The 22,892-nt window shown below is 37.0% G+C and overlaps 1 protein-coding gene across 1 annotated transcript in view; it reads right to left on the bottom strand.

The window, feature by feature from the left end:
- Positions 1–22,892, bottom strand: part of LOC113095767 (potassium voltage-gated channel subfamily H member 1-like) — a 43,173-nt gene that overhangs the window by 18,698 nt on the left and 1,583 nt on the right. The window contains exons 2-7 of the mRNA XM_026261134.1: positions 19,467–19,590; positions 18,700–18,806; positions 18,397–18,525; positions 18,183–18,301; positions 16,455–16,847; positions 4,270–4,699 (exon numbers count right to left, since the gene is read on the bottom strand). Of these exons, the coding sequence (XP_026116919.1) occupies positions 4,270–4,699; positions 16,455–16,847; positions 18,183–18,301; positions 18,397–18,525; positions 18,700–18,806; positions 19,467–19,590 (1,302 nt within the window). The remainder of the gene's footprint in view (positions 1–4,269; positions 4,700–16,454; positions 16,848–18,182; positions 18,302–18,396; positions 18,526–18,699; positions 18,807–19,466; positions 19,591–22,892) is intronic.

Below are 22,892 nucleotides of genomic sequence, written 5' to 3'. Positions count from 1 at the left end.
GAGAGAATGAGCGGTAGAACAAGGAAAAACATGGGGTGGATGGAGATAAGCCTGTGTTAGTGTAATTTGATTAGAGCAGACGATTAACTGTACTGTCAGCAGAATACTTGGGCTCTTCCCTCCATCTCTTCCCTCCATCTCTTCCCCTCTCTTTCTCTTTATCATCCCATTGCTTTGCCAATACATTATATACATTTCTTTATATAAAGTCAGTTTGTGAACTTCATGATCTCTCGAATTAACTGGAAAATACCAGTGCTTTAATGGTAGAATTATAATAGTGTTAAAAGCTTTAGTCTTGAAATGCTCTATCATTTTACTGTGGTGACAATCAGCACTTGTGTTTTTTCAGTCAGCTTCACACAAAAACACACACACACACCTGAACAACGTCAACATCTTCAGGATGACTAAGGCTACAGGCAGGTGAGGGTTAGAACTGAACTCTGCAGGACTGTGGCTCTCTAGGGCTGAACTTTCCTACCCTTGCCTTAGGGTGTACCTTTCATGTAAAAAAGAAAGCTTTAATATTAATCTTTTCATAAGTAATTCAAATGTAATTATCTAGTCTTCAGTAATTCAAAAGAAAATATCTCATTATTGAAATCTCTTGTCTTCCAGTCAGCCATTACTAACTCATCCATTGCCATGATTGATAGCATCATTTAATCTGTTCGTTCAGAAGCACCAATTATCCTCATTAGGTACCACACTCATAAATAAGAGCCACAGCACATCTTGTGGCTAAATGGACAGTTTATTTGTGCTCAACTAGTATTGCAATTTAATACATATCATATTCATTATATGTATATATAATGATATATATATACACACCCTCAGAAGAAAAGGTACAAAATCTGTCACTGGGGCGCTACCCTTTCAACGGGCAAACTTTTGTAGCTAAACAGTCCATATCCATATCGGTACCTTAAAGGTTCATATAAATACCTGAAGTGTACTTATTAGTACCTAAAAGTGTACCTGGTACAATTTGTAGTTTTTCAAAAGGTACCACACCAGTGACAGATTTTGTACCTTTTTTGTACCAGATTTTGTAGAGTGCATAATATACATATACATATACATATATATATATATATATAATTTCTGTTGCGATCTGTTATGTGTTCAGGGTGTATGTGTGTCTTTTTTTATCTGTGGTGTTTGTTCTTTGGTTATGTCTGAAAATGAGAAAGGGGTAAAAGAGAGAGAATGAAAAAGGGAAAGAAAGTGCATCTGATCAGATGAAACGAGTCCTTTTCAAAAGATTCCCCGTGGCTGTGACTCCATTACAGGAGCATGTGACAGAATATTTTATATCTTGACATCTCTGCTTCCGATTGAACTTGCATCATTGCCTACAAAGGGCCATGTGACGGCAGGGTGAGCGAAAGCTCTTTCTGCTCTACGTTTGCAAACACTGTAAATCTGTTTCATTGTCAGTTGAAAGATTATAGGATGCCAGGGAATTTGGCCAAATTGATTAAGCACCAAATCTACTGGAAAACAAGCACTAGAAAAAATACAAATAAAGGACAGATCAGCCATTCAGGTACTTCATACTAGAGGTCTACACGGAGGACCAGAGACCTGAGGACCCGGGTCCCGACCTGGGATCCGTAGGTTCAGGGTTATATTTTAAATGGTCTGCCGGGTCCCAATCTATTACTTCAGGTCCTAGGTCTGTTTGACATTGTGTGTAATAACCGAGTTGATCGGCCTCGGAGAACACCCAGCCGTTATCAGAGTCAGTCTGTGCTGTGCGTGTGTTGTAAAATTAGGATGAGAAAAGTGTGAGTCGGTAATTTAAAATAATGTGGGGGGGGGGGGGGTACACGATGCAATGACTTTACCTTTGACAACTGGCTTTTTATTTAGAAGGCGGGACTTATTCCGTCATAATGCGCGAGCTTTGCAGTTTCTCCAATTTTAATAATAATATTATGAATGAACCGTCTTGTTGTTATATCTAAATTTTTGGGCTCAGAGAGCACAGAGAGGATCGCAAATAAGTAAAGCAAACGTCAGCAGCCATGGCACTGGACGAGCAATCGCTATTATAATCCAAATGGGCTAACAGTCTAAATTATTCTGCAAGTTGACTCGAGATACAAAAAATGCAAAACTGCAAAGTCGCATTTGTCATCGTCAGCGTGACAACAAGTGGAGGAGGAATACACTAACATTTCACAGTGTTGAGATGAATTTGCATATACCTGCCTCATAAACACATCTAATATGTATGAAGTCATTAGCTGACAAAAACTCTGCTGAAAGCTGCTTTATTTTTGTCACTGGGTCTCAAAGACCTCTGCATGTGTACATCAGCACACGTACACAGGCCAGCTTCAGAAAGGTATATGGGAGAAAACCATTCATGTATGTCTCTACCCTTTTAGTCTGTCAGAGTCGGATTTACATTTCCTATCAATCGTTAAACTAGTGCCCCAAGTTAGTGGTTGCCATGGCAACAGAACAGGCATTCCAGCACCTGCTGCCAGCAACCCATGAAATCAGCATCTGCACTTCTGGTTTTGTTTCAAAAGAAGAGCCTTATTTTGCTCACAAGTTCTCTAGATTGTGGAATAAAGCCCTTGAGAATTATGCAAACGGTGCTCCAATTAAGTGTTTACACTATGATTTAAACTGTTACTATGAAACATCAGCGGACTTCAGAAATTCTGAAATGCACTTTAAGTTCACATAGCCTTGAATTACATTTTCATTAACTGTTGTTAAATGAGCATAAAACATGACTTATAGACTATTTTGTAATGCAACGTGACATGAGCTACAAGAACAGTTTGCCACTTGAACTGATACTTCATAGCTCAAAAGAAATGCCTGCGAGCTTAATTGCTTCATGTATTTAAATCAAATTAAAATTAAATGAAAATTACATTTATGCATTTAGCAGACGCTTTTATCAAAAGCAACTTACAGTGCATTCAGGCTATCAATTTTTTACCTATCATGTGTTCCCGGGGAATCGAACCCCCAACCGCTTGATGGCACAGTGCTCTACCAATTGAGCTACAGGAACACTTTGTATTTACATTTAAAAAAAAATTATTTATGTGTAATTATGTGATATTATTTCCTTGCAGATAATCTGTACGTCATAATTATAGAAATAATATGATTCCACAGAAATCAAACTGACCCCTCAACATTTTTCCAGTCTGGATATTGCGAATTATTAAAATTCCATACTACTGTGTCTAAATATTTGATAACACTTTATAAATAAGGTCCCTTTAGTTAATGGGAAATAAATTAACATTATATAACAATAATACTGTATAGTTTATTTAAAGTGAATCGCAACATTGATTATACGGTACAGTATGAAAAATGGATATTCATTTTAACATTTGCTAATGATTACATTTAAATGATCAGTGTTTTTAAAGACTTACTATGTGAAGTTGAATGATGGTGAAAGTCATTTAAATGAACATATACAAGAAATTAGCATGTACAATGAATGATCCAAATCAATCTAGACTATCCTTTCTTGTGACGAAATGGCCTCATACTACTTTAAAAAGTTTTAGGTATTTAATTTCAATTGTTCTGCCAATCTCACACACAAATAATTCTAGATCCCAACTCTGAACCTAGAAATGTTCTGTACTGTATGATTGTTTGCCCAGAAACAAATGTATGTTTACTCAGAAAATAAGCCTCTTATGAGGGAGTTCCACCATATAAATAACAGCGTGTTGGCAGCTGGTCATGTTTAATAGCACATATAATGGAACTGACTCATTTTCCTGTGAGTGGTGAATCACAGCTCAATGGCAGTGTGATCTGCGAGAGTCCCGCCATGGATGACCCCGCAGGCATCATCTCTAGAGTCAACGCTCCATTATGTCTTTGTAACTAATCACTGATCACTAACAGATCCAAATGAAAGGTAGCTGCCTAAGTCACAAATTAATCAAAACACAATCGAGGGGGTAATGTGATCAGAAATGGGGGGCAACATGCTTTTTGACCTGTAGCTAAAAACTTTTTCTATATTAGCCCGTTTCAAAAAAAGTTTCAAATGTTGTCAAGCAGATTTTGCACCCAAATGTCACAGAAAAAAAAGCATGCTTACATTTGCAAGGAATAAACATGCATGCAAATAATCAAAAAATGTAGAAAGTTCTGTCAGCTGGCCTAAAACACTGTTATTGCAGAGGCCTGAACTTGCTTGCTGACTTAGTTGTACAGTTTTTTTCACTCTAGTGTGGAAATAAATAAAGCTTTTCAACTCACATCCAATCATCATCATGGCCACGGCGAAGATCTTCTCCCCATCTGTGGTGGGAGCAATGTTTCCAAAGCCAATACTGGTCAGGCTGGTCATGGTGAAGTACAGAGACGTAATGTAGACAGAATCTTTTGTAGGTCCCCCTTCCCATCTTCCTGTCCCGCTGGCGTTGAAGCGATAGGGTGACCCGATGGTCTCACCCAGCATATAAAGCCAGCTGTCCGTACGTATTGTGTTATGATCCTCATCAATCACCTCATAGTCTCCAATACTGTACCAGATGCAGGCCAGCCAATGGGCCGCCAGCCCAAACACACAAACTAGCAGAACCAAAACAGCCGCACCGTATTCAATGTAGTGATCTAGTTTGCGAGCCACCCGGCCCAGACGCAACAACCGAACCACCTTCAGCGAACTAAACAAGCTACTGATACCCTGAAGGAGAGACAGAGAGATAGAGAGAGTTATACATACAGCATAATCATTCAAACGTGTGTTGATATGATTTTGTCCATCCATCCATCAAATATAAACATTATAGCCCGAAGTAATTCTACAAACACTTTTATTTGAGTCTTAACAAAGTGCATCGTCTGTCTTAGCACAGATTCTCTGCATTTATAAATATGCACAGGTGTCTGCCAAGCCAGCCGTCTGAAATCAACAATACAGAGAGCTGCAACAGCACCTGAGCAGCCAGAAAATAGAACTCCTCAGATCTGAACAAACATGCCGGAATAGATTTAAAAATAACCTAAGTGGACAATCTTAAACGTGTACTTCTGTGTTGTCAAAGCATGGCTTTTCTCTATTTTCTTTCCCCTATTATTTATTGTCACCAGAGTTACTGCAATCATTATTCTGAGAAACAGAACAGGAGATGAGCCACCACTAGTTGTACTGATGACTGAATTTTGAAATGTGGTTGAATTATTCCTTTATATATTATATATTCTTTACTGGGTGAACTATGAGTGCATGTTCATAAATAAAACCGCTTTCTTGAGTGCACTGCACGCCAATCAAACATACTATACACAAGAACATCAATACACATTACACTAGAGACTTGCTTTAGGAGAATGGCCACAACAATAATATTAAATATGTATAATATCGGTTTTAAATATTCAAGCCAAAATAAATGTATAGTATTTGTGCTGCTGCTTTGTGATATTACAGTAATTCCAGTCAGTGTGCATGAAATCTTTATTAAAGGGATAGTTATTACAAAAATGAAAATTCTGTCAATATTTACTCACCCTCATGTCATCCCAAACCTGTATGCTGTTGTTTACTTTAGAGTTTACATGCATTATTATTTTAAGTTCAGAAATTACCAAAAACCATTTGACTTCAGATGACCTGTAATAAATAATATGGACTACTTTTATGGTGCTTTTTGGTCTATGTCATGCTTAACAGATGATTTCACCATTAAGTATGTATAAAACGGAGTGGCGGGAAAAGAAAAATTATATTTGTGTTCCACTGACAGCAAGAGATTGCAAATAGGGTTGGAACAACAAGAGAGTGAGTAAATATCTTTATTTCCTTTTTTCTTTTTTCTTTTATTTGTTTATATCTGAGTGAAATATTCCTTTAAACATCCTTACAAACCAATCAACATATCCATTGAGTTACAAACACTGTCACACACACACACACAGACGATAGTTTAATACACACCAAACAAATGACAAAAATTCATAAAAAGATTGGGTAGAATGATTTGATTAGAAACATGATATAATAAACCAAGGTGTAATACTGTTTTGGTTTACATCAATGTCTTATTGATGCCCTGAGGCACAGTATATATCAAATACCGAGTTTTGAGATGAAAGGCCTACTTGAGTGACAGCTCGATGATTCCAGTTCTTCATTGGCCCACAACAAACACAGGCAGTGCAAGGGACATGCAAAAAGAAAGAGGGATGAGGAGGAAAAAACAAAAGAGAATGACAATGGTCAACAGAAGAATATGTGAACAGTTACTGCAAACAAAAGCATGGCGCTTTGAATCAAGAGTGAAAAAGCAGAGCCTGGACTGTTAGTGAGATCACAAGCATCGCAGACATTAATAATCAAGCTTCCCCTGCAAAGGCAATGCGAAACAATGACAGATGTCTCTGTGAAATCAGACAAGGGTTATGCAACGTAAGATAATTATGCAAACGAAAGTTTTGAAATGAAACACCTGAGGAGGATTTTGATTATTACAAACCACACAGCTCTCCCTGTGGGCCATAACAATATGCACCTGTTCCAGCTAACGGAACAGAGCAATGTGTGTGTTCATGTAAGCCTGGTCCTTGTGTTTGTCCTTTGAGAGAAAGAAATAGTGCTTGCATTTCAATTTGCATTATCTTATTCTAAAAGTATATCCTGTGCGTCATTTGCCAATGGAAATGGACAATGGACAGTATGTAATACGATAAAATGATAAGATAATATGCCATAGTGTTTTTGGCATAGTTTGAGACATTGTTAACTTAAAGGTACAGGTTGTAGGACCTGCCACTAGAGGGCACACTACCAAAACAATAACAATCGTGTGGTTTGATGACGCTAAGAAGGAGCGTGGAATGATGGGATTTGTTGTGTTTTACCCAACCGCTGACGGCCATCAATTAGACGAAAAGATAAATCATGGATTTAACACGAGTTTAATGATTTACGTGAGTAGATTACATACAAAGTCAATGCAAAGATGTGATCAGACTATGGATCAGACACGTCCTTGCGTGGGTCTAGAGATGTGATCCCCCGTGTTTGGCGTGTATGCCCCATAGTGCTAATCTTGTTGATCGTTATAATACAATACGTTTTCTGTAAAGATACGAATCAAAACAACTCACCTGTCGAGTACACACATTGAGATCGGCATCTCTTTCTAGTTGAAGTTTGTCATGAAGCTACTTCCGCATTTGTCCACAACACTGTTGTTGTGTGGTTTCTACGTCAGTAAAGGCGGTAACAAAGGGTAACTAACGTCATTGACAGGCGACTGCACTGCCCCGTGTCACCGTTTAGAATGGGAATTTTCTCATAATTTACAAGTAGTTGAAAACATTAGAGATATTGTTAGTAATCAGCTGGACAGAATAAATAACACTAGTCTAGTGGTTTTTGGGATATTTTACTGCTAATATTTTACAAATTGTACCTTTAAACATAGATGCACACTTCCCATCCAAGCAATTTCAGCATACAATGATCTGGAAAGCACTAATGCTGCCTTTAGGATATGTTGAAATAATGATGTATTTATGAACAATCATTAATGGCACCACAATATCATAATAACCCATGAGAAGCTGTGGATTTTCTTAAAGCGTTGGTGGCATGTTAATTAAAGAATTATGCTCAATTAATTTTGTTCATAATAAGATTGTGATAATGACTATTCTGCTCATTGAGGCATTTTATGAGGTGATAGACTTGTTTGGCAAAACTACATTTCCCATCATTCCCTATGGCAGCACAAAAACACAAAATACATGAACTATCATTTAAAAGTTTAGGGTCAGTTACATTTATTTATTTAGAAAGAAAGAAATTCATAGTTTGTATTCAGTAAAGATGCATAAAATTGATCAACAGTGAGGGTAAGGATATTTTATATTGTTACAAAATAATATATTTCAATTAAATTCTGTTCTTTTATACTTTCTATTCATCTAAGAATCCTGAAAAAAAATGTATCATGGTTTGTACAAAAGTATTAAGCAACTGTTTTTAACATTGACAATAATAAGAAATGTTTCTTAAGCATATTAGAATGATTTCTGAATTATCATGTGACACTGAAGACTGTAATAATGACTACTGAAAATTCAGCTTTGCCATCTCAGAAATAAATGACATTTCAAAAATATATTAAAACAGAACTCCGTTTTTTGTATTTATTTCACATATTACTGTTTTAAAGGTATTTTAATCAAATAAATACAGCCTTAGTGAGCATAGAGCCTTCTTTCAATAACATGACAAATCAACCCCAAAGCCTTGATCAATAGTGTTGATCAGTTATAATCAAATGTAAATTTTTGCATTTCATTTTCTTAAGCTAATGCAAAACATCCTCTTTTTGTCTTTATCAGGAAATGAAAACTATAAAAAAGTTCAACTGATACAAAATTGTCCAATGCTCCTTTTTTATTCTAACCACCCAAATGTTGTATTTGCCTTTTTTTTATGCTTTCTTGCTGTAAAGTAACAAACGTCTTGTTAAGGTTCACCTTAATCTAGTGTGTGTCCTGCACGCTTTCAAATACAACTCAAGAAAGCAAATACCAGACAGCGAGCATTATTCTCAATCAGAAGGTTGTCACCTCAAGATCTAATTCGCCTTGTGTTGCATAATCTCTAAAGGATGCTGTTATTTGTGTTGGTGCTCTGCTCTTTGGGCTGGTTCTGCTGAGCCCAAAGTCCGGCAGTGTGCACAGACTGATCTGATGAGCTTGATGTAGCTGATCACGGTAAACTGCCGCTGACAGCCCCTCTGGAAAGCCATATGCCCAGGGGCAAGATGAAAGCTCGGATCCTGCATATGTGCAAGTGTTTTTGTGCACAGCACAAGGGAAGTGGGGAGGAAGAATGTCTGAGTGGATGAATGTGCTGATATCATATTCATTTGTAACTTGACTTACAGTGTGCAAGTGTGTGTGTGTTTCACAGGGAATCACAGCAAATATATATATATATATATATATATATATATATATATATATATATATATATATATATATATATATATATATATATATAACCTATTTAAATTGTTAAATTGTTAAATTATTTACTCAACCTCATATTGTTCCAAAAATCTATGACTTTCTTTTCAGATTTAAAAACATATTTCACCTGGTTTTATCCAAAAAATTTAAGTCAGTGTGGTTCAAAACAACACGAAAGCAACAAAAGCAACAGATATGTGCTGTATTTTATTTATCATCAGCTAATTTTAAATTCAAAGACCGCAAGTGTAGAGAGCGCGGCTGGTAAACACTGGTAAGAAAAGTTAGTCTCACTACTTTTAGTGTAGATGATTGTTTGTTAATCGTCTGCTACCTTTCAGTTCCATTTGCAGCTGTTAGCGATGCTAAAAATGCATCTCAAACAGTTAGAATATCATGGAAAAGGTCTTTATGTTTGTAATTTAATTCAAAAAAGCAAACTTTCTTATATTCTAGGTTCATTGCACACAATATTAAAATTTTAATTCTTAGGAAGCTTAGGAAAATAAAAAATTCAGTTTCTCAAAAAAAGTTAATATTCAATTTTGAGCTTGATTAGTTTGATTAATTTTGAGTATAAATACTGGGTACCTCTTGGGCTAGTTTAGAACATGAAACCACAATTATGGGAAAGACTACTGACTTGACAGTTGTCCAAAAGACAATCATCAACATTCCTTAAGCAACAGAAGGTAATTCCTGAAAGGACTGGCTGTTCACAGAGTGCTGTATCAAAATATATTCATAGAAAGTTGACTGGAATGAAAAAGTGTGGTAAAAAAAGGTGCACAAGCAACAGGAATGACCACAGCCTTGGGTTTGTCAGAAAAAGCTGATCCAAGGTCAAGGTCAAGGTATCTTTATTTCATACTGGTAGGTAAATTTGTTTTGCAGATAAAAGAAGAATTCGGTCATCCAAAATAAAACATAGAAAACATAAAACAGACATAAAACAGGCTGCACCATGACACATACAGTACACATCCTCTATCCAAATTAACTATCAAATACTAAAACATCCATCTTACTATCTTACACATATTATTTGAAATTTCAATTGCCACTGGAACAAAAGTATTTCTCTACCGTCTAATCGTCCATCTCAAGGCCACAAACAGACGACCAGAGGGAAGTAACTGAAAGTCATTTCTTAAGGGATGCCACCGATCATTCAAGACAACACTTGTTGCCTTGATACAGCTTGATATAGCTTACAGCTGATTTGTTGATCCATTGATTTACTCCAATTATCCTACTCGCCCATTTAACAATTTGGTTTAAGGAGTTCTTATTCTTCACTGACTGGCTTCCACACGGCAAAATATATATATATATATATATATATATATATATATATATATAAATGCCTACATGTCATAATGGATAGTCATCACATGTATCAGAATTAGTCTATCTATTTGCTCGCACACGAGCAGCTCTGTTTCATCTTGGAGACGCGTTCTGTCTTTGCACATGCCAAATTCCACCATGTAAATAGCAAATCCGTCATGGCACGAGCGTAACTGGCTCTTAAAGAGAATGGAAGATGAGAATCTGATTGGTTTATTGCACGTAACACCCAAAAAACACCCATTACTCATTAAGAGAATATGGAAAACCCGTTTAGACCATGCGCCCGGGCGCGCCAACCGATTCTCCATCATTAAAATAGCAAAAGTGGATCTGGACATGCCCTGAGTGCACCTGCGCCGTGCGCTTTACACTTTGCGTTTAGATCGATAAAATAGGGCCCTATGACTGTGCCAAGATATTTATAACTCTCTGCACGATCCACAAACTGTTCTTTGATAGTAGTAGTGACGTGATCAACAGTGTGTGTTCTAAAATCAATGATCATGTCTTTTGTTTTAGTAATATTAAACTTTAGATAAGAATCATCACACCAGGTCACAAAATCATCCACAACTGGACCGTGACCAGACTTTTCCCCCGTAGCAGGCTCACTATCACTGTGTCATCAGCAAACTTAATAAATATCCTGTTTTCATGTAAGCTTAGATACATATTGTTGTGCAAAATATATAGTAATGGTGAAATAACACAGCCTTGAGGGGATCCTGTGGATAAACATAATACATCTGAAAAGTTACCATTCACTTTTTTTTACCCACTGCATTCTGTTAGTTAAAAAGTCCAGTATCCATCCCACTAAGTTGTGGTTCAACTTGTAATACTCTAGCAATCTTCTGGCTAGAATATGAGTTTTACTCAATATCTCAGACTTCACCAATTTCTCAAATGATTTCATTACTAAGGAGGTGAGGGCAACTGGTCTCAGATCATTTAACACTTTAGGGTTATTGCATTTGGGAACAGGAGTAATAGTAGACTTTCCACAGGCTAGGTACCTTCTGTTCTCGTAGTGACCAATTAAAAATATCAGAAAATATTGAAGGTAATTGCTTTTGACAGTGCTTTAATATTCTCCCACATATGTAATCTGGAACAGGACTCTTATTCATTTTAGTGGAGAGAAAGATTTCCTGCACTACTGCCTGTTCTAAGACTATGTGGTAATCATCCTTACACAGGCATCGCAATTCTTCTACTTCATCTTTAAAATCAAAACTTTCAAATCTTGAATAAAACCTATTAAGAGCATTTGAAAGGAGATCATTTGATCAAAAACCATCAATACACAAAGTGCTCTTTTTCACATTATGCTGTAATCACAAAATTTTCTTCATACCACACCAGGCTGAGCCTAAATTATTGTCTGCCAAATTATTTTCTAACTTAACTTTGTATAATTGATTAGCTTTAAGGATCTCCATTCTAACCTCCTTCCTCGCTATTGCCCTCTCTAAACCTTGCCCCTGCTTGTAGGCTAGCTTTTTGTTCTGCAAACTTGTTTTGACTGATTTTGACATCAATGGTTTAGTATTTGGGAAAACCTTAAATTTATATGCAAGCACAATCATAACATCACAAAAAGTTATATAGGAACATACAACATAAGTCAGTTGGTCAATATGTTCACAAGAGTCTTTGAACACCTCCCAATCCGTACAATCGAAGCACCCTTGCAGACGGGCGATAAAGTCTTCAGACCACATTATGACTTCTCTCATCTGAGGTTTGTCTCTCTTGAATAAGGGTCTATATATAGGAAGAAGCTGCACACAATTGTGGTCAGCGGATCTTAGTGCTGACAATGGTACAGACTTATATGCCCCCTTTATATTCCCATAACAGAGATCCAGCATGTTATTTTGACTTCTTGGGCATGTGATGTATTGATAGAACTTTGGCGAGGTCTTTTTAAGTGACACATGATTAAAATCTCCCAAAAATAAAATTTGCCACCTCTGGTGAAATATTCTGAAGTCCTTGAACAACATCAGATAGAGTGTTCGATGCAATGACATCGTTAGCTTTAGGATGAATGTACACAACGGTTATAAAAAATTTAGGAAATTCCCAAATAAAATGGATGAAGGGAAACTGACAATAATTCAGTGTCGGGTGTACAGATTTTCTCCCGAATAGTCACCGCAGTACAATAGCGCTTGTTGAAATAGAGGCACAAACCCCCACCGCGAGATTTACCTGTGATTTCTGCACTCCTGTCCAAGCAAAATGCAATGCCAAAACTATCAATACACAGGCCATTATCCAAGACCTCCTCGGTTAGCCAGGATTCTGTGAGTGCTATGACACAACTGTTTCTGTATTCCTGAAGAAAACGAACATTTCCATGAATTCAAGAACTTGGTAAGCTTCACAAGGAGTGGACTGAAGCTGGAGTCAGCACATCAAGAGTCACCACACTCAGACGTCTTCAGGAAAAGGGCTACAGTTGTCACATTCCTAGAACCAAGCCACTCCTGAACCAGAAAATACAGAAGCATTTCACATCGTTCTTCACAAAAGAACTGGACTGTTGCTCAGTGGTGCACAGTCCTCTTTTCAGATGAAAGTAAATTTAGCATTTCATTTGGAAATCAAGGTCTGGAGTCTGGAGGAGGACTGGAGAGGCACAGAATCCAAAGTCCAGTGTGAAGTTTCTGAAGTCAGAGATGATTTGGGTCGCGTGACCTCTGCTGATGTTGCTCCATTGTATTTTATCAAGTCCAAAGTCAATGCAGCCATCTACCAGGAGATTTTGGAGCAATTTATGCTTCCATCTGCTGACAAGCTTTATGGAGATGCTGATTTCCTTTTCCAGTAGGACTTATACACCTGCCCACATTGCCAAAACCACTTCCAAGTGGTTTGATGACCATGATATTACTGTGCTTGATTGGCCAGTCAACTCACCTGACCTGAACCTCACAGAGAATCTATTGAGAAAAAGAAAAGAAGTAACATCTGACAAACAATACAGAGGAGCTGAAGGCCACTATCAAAGCAACCTGGGCTTCAATAACGCCTCAGCAGTGCCACAGGCTGATCACATCCATGCCAGGACACACTGAAGCAGTAATTCGTGCAAAAGGAGCCCCAACCAAGTATTGAGTGCATAATTAAACCTGCTTTGGAGATCTTGAACATTTCTGTTTTGTAAATCTTTTTTTGATTGATCTTTGAGAAAATATTCACATTTTTTGAGATACTGATTTTTTTTTCTTCTAAGCTGTAAGTCATAACCATCAGAATTAAAACAAACAACTCTTGAAATATTTCAGTTTGTGTGCAATGAATCTAGAATATAAGAAAGTTTGCTTTTTTAAATGAAATAAAAAAAATAAAGATATTTTCCATGGTATTCAAATTTTTTTAGATTCACCTGTATATATGATCTATACATGTCATATAGCCTATAACACACACTCACACATTTATTTATTTATTTTAACATTTTGGGAGGAATAAAACATACTGTATGTGGTTTCAACAACCTGATGCATTTACACTTGTCCAGTTTCGTCTGGAAAGCAGACCACCTTCTGAAGTGGTTTGACACTTTGAAACGAAAACGCCTTTTTAAAATGTTGAACCAATTTTAATTTTCAGGTGAACTATCCCTTGAAGTACAATTAATAGTTAAATGCTGTGGAATGCAGGTGTGGAGTGTGACGGCAGTTAACATTGGGGGGGAGATTGTGGTTATCCTCTGTGCAGTGACGGAAATTGATTGTGAGTTCAATTAAATGCAGACGGACAGCTCAGTTTAAATCGTTATACGGTCAGCGATTGATCCAGACCAAAAGCATCATCCAGTACACCAACTCCAACCTCACCAGCACAGAGAATCACGCACCATCGATTCAGTCAGTTCCCAACTTTACTATACTATCACCCATATCCAGCAAGCAAAAGAGACGGACACACAGAGAATTAAAGTGAGGTGCACAAATAAAGATCTAACTTCAACTCAAAAGCACTCAAATGCTTTAAATAAAAAATCTAAGTGTAAATATGATAGCATGGAAATGAACTCTTAACCCGAGATCAATGAAAGGGTTTGTGTGCTTCACTCTCACACCCCCCGATCAATATTAATTAGCACCAAAGATTTGCTCCATTACAAGCTCAAATACTATCCCTCACACAAAGTACTCAGACAAATTATCAGTTTGATGTTTCAGGGCTCTTATACTGCCACTTGTAAAAATACACACAGGTTTAATAGCCATTCTCTACAGGTGTTTTGAGGTAAATATAGAACAATCAAGTCTCATCACAAAGAGTGCCTACTATATGTATAAATACTATTGGATTTAGCTTTATTTATTTTTTTCCTGTCTTTCCCCTTGGTGCAATTAAAATAATATCTAAAGATAGTTACGAGCAGACCCTAAATATAGATCTCCACTAGACTAGTGAGTTGTAACATTAATGCTAGCTAGGTTTCTCTGTAATGAGAGCCAGCAAAGCAGTTTTTCTGTTTTTAATTGCATCATTCATGTCTATTACCAGGCCCACATCGGACAAAAATGTTTTCCACTTCACCTGTCCTTAAAGGGGGGGTGAAATGCTCGTTTTCACTCAATATCCTGTTAATCTTGAGTACCTATAGAGTAGTACTGCATCCTTCATAACTCCAAAAAGTCTTTAGTTTTATTATATTCATAAGAGAAAGATAGTCTGTACCGATTTTTCCCGGAAAAACACGACCGGCGGGAGGCGTGACGTGTGGGCGGAGCTAAAGAATCACGAGCGCGAGTAAGCTTTTGCATTGAGAGCGTTTGGAAGCTGTGAAATTACCGTGAGGGAAAAAAAAACATCATCCAAAACAAACCATGGCTAACAGTCAGATTCAGCCATTTATTTATTATCCAGAATCAGATCCCGAGGCTGAAACTGAACGAGAGCAGCAGCAGCAACGACTCGCTCCGAGCGGGGCTCGAACCCGGGTCTCCGGCATGGGAGGGGACGCACTAACAAGAAGGCAGAGATATTTTAAGCAGTTTTACTCACCGCATGCGGTTCCAACACACGATCGTGACCCTTTTTCGTTGGGACTGCATCATCCTTAAGAAATAAACGATACGCAAATCCGGCGTCAAACTGGGCCTTGTTTGTAAAACAAGCATTTTAGAAATGCAGGGAACAAACACAAACACTTGCACAACTCTGTTGATGCTCTTTAACAATAAACTCCGTCCACTGGTCCCTTAATGCTGTTTCTCTTTTGGTAATCTGTGCAGGGTTGTCTTGCCCTGGCAACCAAAAACACACTCCTTTTGTGACATTTCGCGACGCTCTCGCTCTGATCAGTGATTGTCTGTGCTCAGCCTCTCAGTGCTCTGCTATACGGGAGCGTGCGCTCTTCCGGCAGAAGTGCCCTCAGGACCCTTATAAGGAAATTCCGCTCCATCTAACGTCACACAGAGCCATACTCGAAAAAAACTTTCCGAAACTTGTGACAAACCGGAAGGAGTATTTTTTTATTTTTGGAACAGAAATACTCCTTCAAACGTACAACTTAATTTTTTTTAACTTTGTCCATGTTTAGCATGGGAATCCAACTCTTTAACAGTGTAAAAAACTCAGTATGCATGAAATAGCATTTCACCCCCCCTTTAACATGTTTTTGATTGTAAAATATTTTGTCTGTTCTGATAATGCATTCATGTCCCCATGCTAGGTGATGCTAATATCCAGGTTGCAACTGCACTGTAATGCTATTATACTATGTGGTACTATAGAGTAACAAAATAACACATTTCACCTTGGCTATATTTGTAATATCTAAAAAATTATCTTTGTTCCCTTGCAAACTCCTTAACTTGGCACATCTTACAGAAAGTATATATTCCTCTCTCTGAAATTATTGTAGTCTGCTGCTTTATTTTAACACTTCCTATTTATACTAATTTTCTTACTTTAAACATTGTAATAAACTTCAGCAAACTGGAAAACCAGAATAAAAACAATGCCATAACACACATTTTCGATCTGATAATAGATTATGAATCGTTTTTCATGTGTGTGTGTGTGTGTGTGTGTGTGTGTGTGTAAATAAACTTGATTGTACTTGCCTCATCCACGTTCTCAAAGGCGTTGATGACATCATAAGGCAGACAGGACAACAGGTCAATCACAAACCAGGTTTTCAAGTAATTCATGCGAATCAGTTTCGGGTCTGATATCACTTCCCCGGCTGGGCCCACGAATGTGGTGTGGAAATTCAGTACAATGTCTACCAAAAAGATCACATCCACAATGCTGTCCACAACCAGCCAGGTGATGTTGTTCTGCTTGGTTTTGAAAGAGACATTGTAGGGGACCATGATGGCGGTGTAGAAGGTGAGAATGAGGATGACCCAGTCCCAGGTGGTCTTAAAGGCACAGTAGTGCAGGATGATGTGAGGAGGGGTCTTGGGCGTCTCTTGTTTGTACTGGGGCAGGATTTCTGAGCCCAGCTGGAGAACCTGTGTGAGAGAGAGAGAGAGAGAGAGAGAGAGAGAGACAGAGAGAGAGAAGCAGGGGATGGCTGTTTATCTGAGTGGAGAGGAAGAGCAATGACCCGTCTCGGCTTACAGGAGACTCACCTCAAAGAAAAATCCCATCCTGTTAAACATCTCATCTTGTCTGTTTAACAGACATAGACGAAGCCTTGTCACTGACTACAATAGATTTTTAATAGACATTTTTGATAAACCATCCTAGAATAAATGTATATTACCATTACATATGAATGAAGAATGAATGGACACATACACTGCAAAAAATTAATAGATAGATAGATAGATAGATAGATAGATAGATAGATAGATAGATAGATAGATAGATAGATAGATAGATAGATAGATAGATAGATAGATAGATAGATAGATAGAAAGATAGATAGATAGATTACCTTGAGGAATTAGTTTCACAAAACTAAAAATACTTTCAATTAAATAAATAATGTGTTGAATAAAAATCTTAATTTATATGTATTTGTACTGTAAAATTTAGGTCCAGATACCACAAAGAAAAATTCCCAAACACTTAAGTTTATGAATTTATTTTAAATAAATGTATATCAATATATGAACTTAATTCATATTAAATAATTTAAATACATGTTAAATTTATTTAATTTAACCATTTACATGTGACCATTATTATTATTATTATTATTATTATTTACATATAATTTATTAGTACATGACTCTGGAATACAGAACATTTTAAATAACTCTTATTTATTTATGTAGTCATCTGAAACACTGGACTGTACATTCTCCCTTTACATATTTATTGCAAATGATTAGCTGGAGCAGATTATATACAGTGTATGCAGTCAGTTTATGTTGTTCATATTATATTGTTATTTTTTGTCTACTGTCACCATGGATTAAATAACTAATACAGAACTAATGTAGCAGCTCCATTGCATGACAGCTTTTATGTGATATTGGTATAATTAGTTAGGCCTAAAATAGAATGAAACAAAATGTATCATTTGTTACAGATTAATTCATTATGGGGCACATTTGGCACCACTTTTAAATTTCTGGGTCTTTTCACATTTGGTGGCACTTTTGTCACAGTCCTGTTAATTCCTGACCTTGGTTGTAAAACTATTCAAAAACACCCCATATATCGTATTAATCTCCCTGCAGGAGGACTGGAAACATACAGTGTGAAGGGATAGCCTTCCTGGTGTTAGTTTGATCTTTGACACGGATGGAAGCAAACACTTGCTGATGCACACCAGAATCACTCACAGGCATGAAATGAAATGTATCAGACTGACTCACACACAGAGAGAGACGTACCTCAGCAAGGCGCGAGTGTTTATGTACATTCTCTCCTTTATGTACAGTGGGCTGCAGTTGTTGCAAGACCCCTCTACTGCTAGTCAGAGCCCTAGTCAGACGAGCAAACTTCCCCCATCCTGAACACAGAGATTAAACATTCACTCTTACTTGCACTGATATACAGTACACTAACATGTAATATATTAATAAAATACATCTGCATAAAATGTACCTTTGGAGGAGTCATCTTCAATTGGTTGTTTGAATGCTGTGATGTCACTAAATGTACACAGGAAGAGCACAACCTTCTCCTGTTCATTTCGTATAGGCGCTATTTTCACAAAAAACCAAACCGGCGTTCCTGAAAAAACAAAACCATGCACATTTGAACTTGCTGTAAATCTGTATTTAACATTGCCTGTTTTACTCATTAAGATATTAGCATAACAAATGTATGCACCGGGACTCCTGTGTTTCTGCTCCCAGTTCTTACAGCTCAGTTGTGTGTGTGTGTGTGTGTGTGTACAGTGCTCACTGTTTTTCTTGTACATCAAGATCTCAAATGAGTTCATTTCATAGTTCTCAAAAGTCAGCCGAACTTTCTCACATGTGTCCTTATCTGAGAGCTCTCCATACATGAAGCTGAGAAAGAAAAGAAATGTAAATCACAGTCAGATACAGACAGTTTTCAAGCAGTCTTTGAGAATTTCATTTGACTTTATTTTAAAGGTTGACAAAAAAAAAAAGAATTATGTCATCATTAACTCATGTTATTCTAAATCCATTGACTTTGAGTCCATTGAGTATATATTACATTTGAAAAATAAATATTTAGTAGCAGTTTAAATGTCTTTACTGTCACTTTTAATGTTTTAATGCATCCTTACTAGTATATATATATATATATATATATATATATATATATATATATATATATATATATATATATATATATAATTAAATTATTTTACACTCTTACGTCCCCACATTCAACTCTACATAGTCCATAGTGTAGTACAATATACTCTGCTGTATTATATTGCATATTGTAAGACAATATTTTACTGAACGTATACTGAGTTGTATTGTGGGCATACTTCATTACAAACAATATTATACTATATTGTATATTGTGCTGTCTAATGCGGTATTTAATACTATAAATGGTAAATTGCATGTCTACTGAATTCAAGCGCCTTTCTACAAGAACTTGCAATTCTCTCTCTGCCATCCTCTCTCTTAGAAAGAAAATATGATCAATATGATGAGAAATAAAAACCATCTCTGCATGAAGTCTGATACCTGCAAGTGCTGCTTTTCTGCATGACCTCAGCACGGTGGTAGCCGGACAGCTTACAAAAGCCATCATTACTGTAAACGATGGGCCAGTCTACGATCTGGGCATTTCCCAACACAAAGTTTGTGTCTGTGGAAAGAGCACAGGAGGGTATGGGGAGGAAACAGGTGAGAGGAACCAGGCACAAGGTCAATGGTAAGAAACCTAGAGGTCATCTCTGGTAATGGATGGGTGGACATTGTCACACCAGCTGAAAGCCACTGATCTGACATGTTTTTTAAAACACTGAGTATTTCAGCTTCTTAATTTATCAGCCGGTACCTGAGATGGTTATGCACAGTAGTGTTGCTTCAGCACATGAACCACCCTCAGATTATCCTACAACCCCATTCAAACTAAAAAAACAAGTTTATCTCTATGTTTCTTCTGAGATCTTCTTTTCCAGATACAGTTCCCTGCCTTATAGGGTTTTTTATTGTAAAGTTGAGCAAAAAGAAACATGGTAGTCCTGCAAAGTGGCTGAAACGGGTGGATTTTGAAATTCCTAGTTGCGCGGGTAGTAGCGTGGATGAAAAATATGTGCAATATTTGTATGTCTAAATTACCATTAAACATACGCAACAACGATATGACATTTGACCCATCATGTCACCACCACTGCGACAGTGCTGCGCAGCTTTTCCACAGCTGGATTTGTAATTCAAGAATGGAGAACGCAACTTAAACCTGGGACTATGGACGATATCCTTTTCCTGCACAGTAACCTTAAGGGAAAACAAAGTGCACTTTGGTTTCATTAGCACATCAATGACACTGTCGTGATGTTGAGAGAGGTGCGAGATAAAAAATAAAGCACTTTAATTGGAATGATTTTGGCGTGTGTGATTTATCGCGGGCGCGGATCAGGTAACGGGTCAAATATTAAAGGGTCTGGGCGGGTGCGGATTTAATTTTTATATTATCATGGGTGACGGGTCGGATCTGGTGCTGAACTTTGCAGGTACGGGCGGGCACTGGTCTCCAAAAATGGACCCGTGCAGGATTCTAATCCATATTGGATGAAGAATTGAAAAGATCTGGCTGCAAAAAGTTTGTTTAAATATAATTTACATGGTTTCTCTTAAATTACTGGAAGTCAGGGTTCATAGGTTTGTGTTTGCAAGTCTAGGAAATAATAATTGCTGAATTTGCCAAAGTTTGCTGGGTTGTAGTATCAAATCTTTTCAAAATATTCAACAATTTTGTTTGAGATACTTATAAGCTAGTAAATGAGAATTGCTTGATCACACCTGTGTATTCCACCTAAACTATCACTGTTACATCAGTTTTGAAGCAAAAATAAATAAATAAATAAATTCCCACCAAAACAAATTGTTGTGGTTGGTCATACACATGTTTCCCGTCCCTGTTTGGTTTTTGGACAGTATAAGCTTAAATTTTAAATTTTAAATAATGAAAGATTATGTTTTACATTACACTATGTTCAAAATTTGGGGTCATAAATTAAAAAGTTTAATCAGCAAGGACACATTCAATTGATCAGAAGTCACACAAAAAATATGGTACAAAATGTTACAAAACAAAATTAACTTTCTATTAAGAAGTTGTGACAGTATCCACAAAAGTATTAAGCACAACCATTTTTAGCATTGGTAATAATAGTAAAAGTTTATTGAGCACCAAATCAGCAAATTAGAATAATTTCTGAAGGATCATGTGATACTGAGATAATGGTTGCTAAAAATAAAAACACATATTACTGGTTTGACAGCATTTTAGATCAAATGCAGCTTTGGTGATCAAAATAGACTTCTTACAAAAACAGTTTAAAAATCTAACTGACCCCAAACTTTTGAACAGTAATGTACAAAATGGGGAAGTTGTGGCCTAATGGTTAGAGGGTTGGACTCCCAATCGAAGGGTTGTGGGTTCTAGTCTCGGGCCGGACGGAATTGTGGGTGGGGGGAGTGCATGAATAGCTCTCTCTCCACCTTCAATACCACGACTTAGGTGCCCTTGAGCAAGGCATCGAACCCCCAACTGCTCCCCGGGCGCCGCAGCATAAATGGCTGCCCACTGCTCCGGGTGTGTGCTCACAGTGTGTGTGTGTGTTCACTGCTCTGTGTGTGTGTATTTCGGATGGGTTAAATGCAGAGCACAAATTCTGAGTATGGGTCACCATACTTGGCTGAATGTCACTTCACTTTCACTTTCACTTACATAGTACCCAAAATTATTCTCTGACACCCATAAAACTGTGAGAGAGTAACTAAAACACACAACCCGATACCTTTAACATCTTCACAAAACTTTCAGGCACTCTGCTATGTCTCTTATAAATCTTTTCATTGTCCAAATGCACAACAGGTGTCTTTGCACACAGAGTCAGTTTGTGTTCTTCTGGAGAATCACAGCCATTTTTAGTTATACCTGAACTTTTAGTCCTGTGTGTGTCTTCCAAATGTCTGTGTTGAAAACTCTCTGTACCAGCGTCATCTGTAATAGGCTTCATCTCTGTAACCTTGCTTTAACCTTTCATCTGATGTCTGTCAATGTTAGTGTGTTAGTGGCTAGTGTGTTAAGCAGGCTATCAGGCTGATTAGCTGACAATAGTGATTTAACGGCTGCTGAGTAAGCCAGTAGCACTTTTAACAAAGTGTATCTCAAAGATTGAGCAAGCTCACGGTAACACTATACAACCTGTAATCTGATATAAAAGAATTAGAAACTAAAGTCTGTCACGAATGAGGTACAGTGAAGACCTTTCCAGTATTTAAAAGCAAGAAATTGCCTTTATATAAGCATTGTCCTCATGTAATATGTACATTGTAAACAGTATCATGACTTTTATCAGTCTCACAGCCTTTATTTGCATATTTACATACAGTAGGGTTCATAAAATTAAGGATTTTGTGTGATCAGTCACAGATTTGTTTTTTTGTTTACATAAAAATAGTATGAAAACTCATTTCACATTAATTTTTTTTAATTATAATTAATTATATTTTATTAATTATATTTCCTGTTAATATTCCTGTTTATTTCAAGGTTTACTTTTTTTTTCAAGATTTATAATCCCAGACTTCTGACCACCACTGTATGCTCTTTAAATTCAGATTTTTTTTTCTTTTTTTTTCATAATAAAATATCTCCTTTACCTCATTCAGACATAACATAAATTGCAAAATCTTTCACTTTGATTGCACACATGATGGAAACACAGACAGACATTTAATCTTTCTATGGCTAATGAGATGAGCAAATGTGGAAGGACAGCATCAGAATCAGAAGTGAAGGAAAACTCAGATCTATGATATCAATTGATTTAAGAGCATGGTGGTGGATTTGCCACAAAGCACAGTTCTCCTCTACTGAGCATAAACACGGGAAGTTCACTCCACACACTGAAACAAACACACACACACATGTGG

The sequence above is a fragment of the Carassius auratus genome, unplaced genomic scaffold, assembly GCF_003368295.1.
Source record: "Carassius auratus strain Wakin unplaced genomic scaffold, ASM336829v1 scaf_tig00215781, whole genome shotgun sequence".
Lineage (NCBI taxonomy): Eukaryota > Metazoa > Chordata > Actinopteri > Cypriniformes > Cyprinidae > Carassius > Carassius auratus.
Note: the sequence above shows the minus strand (reverse complement) of the source record. Positions and strands in the feature narration are given on the sequence as shown.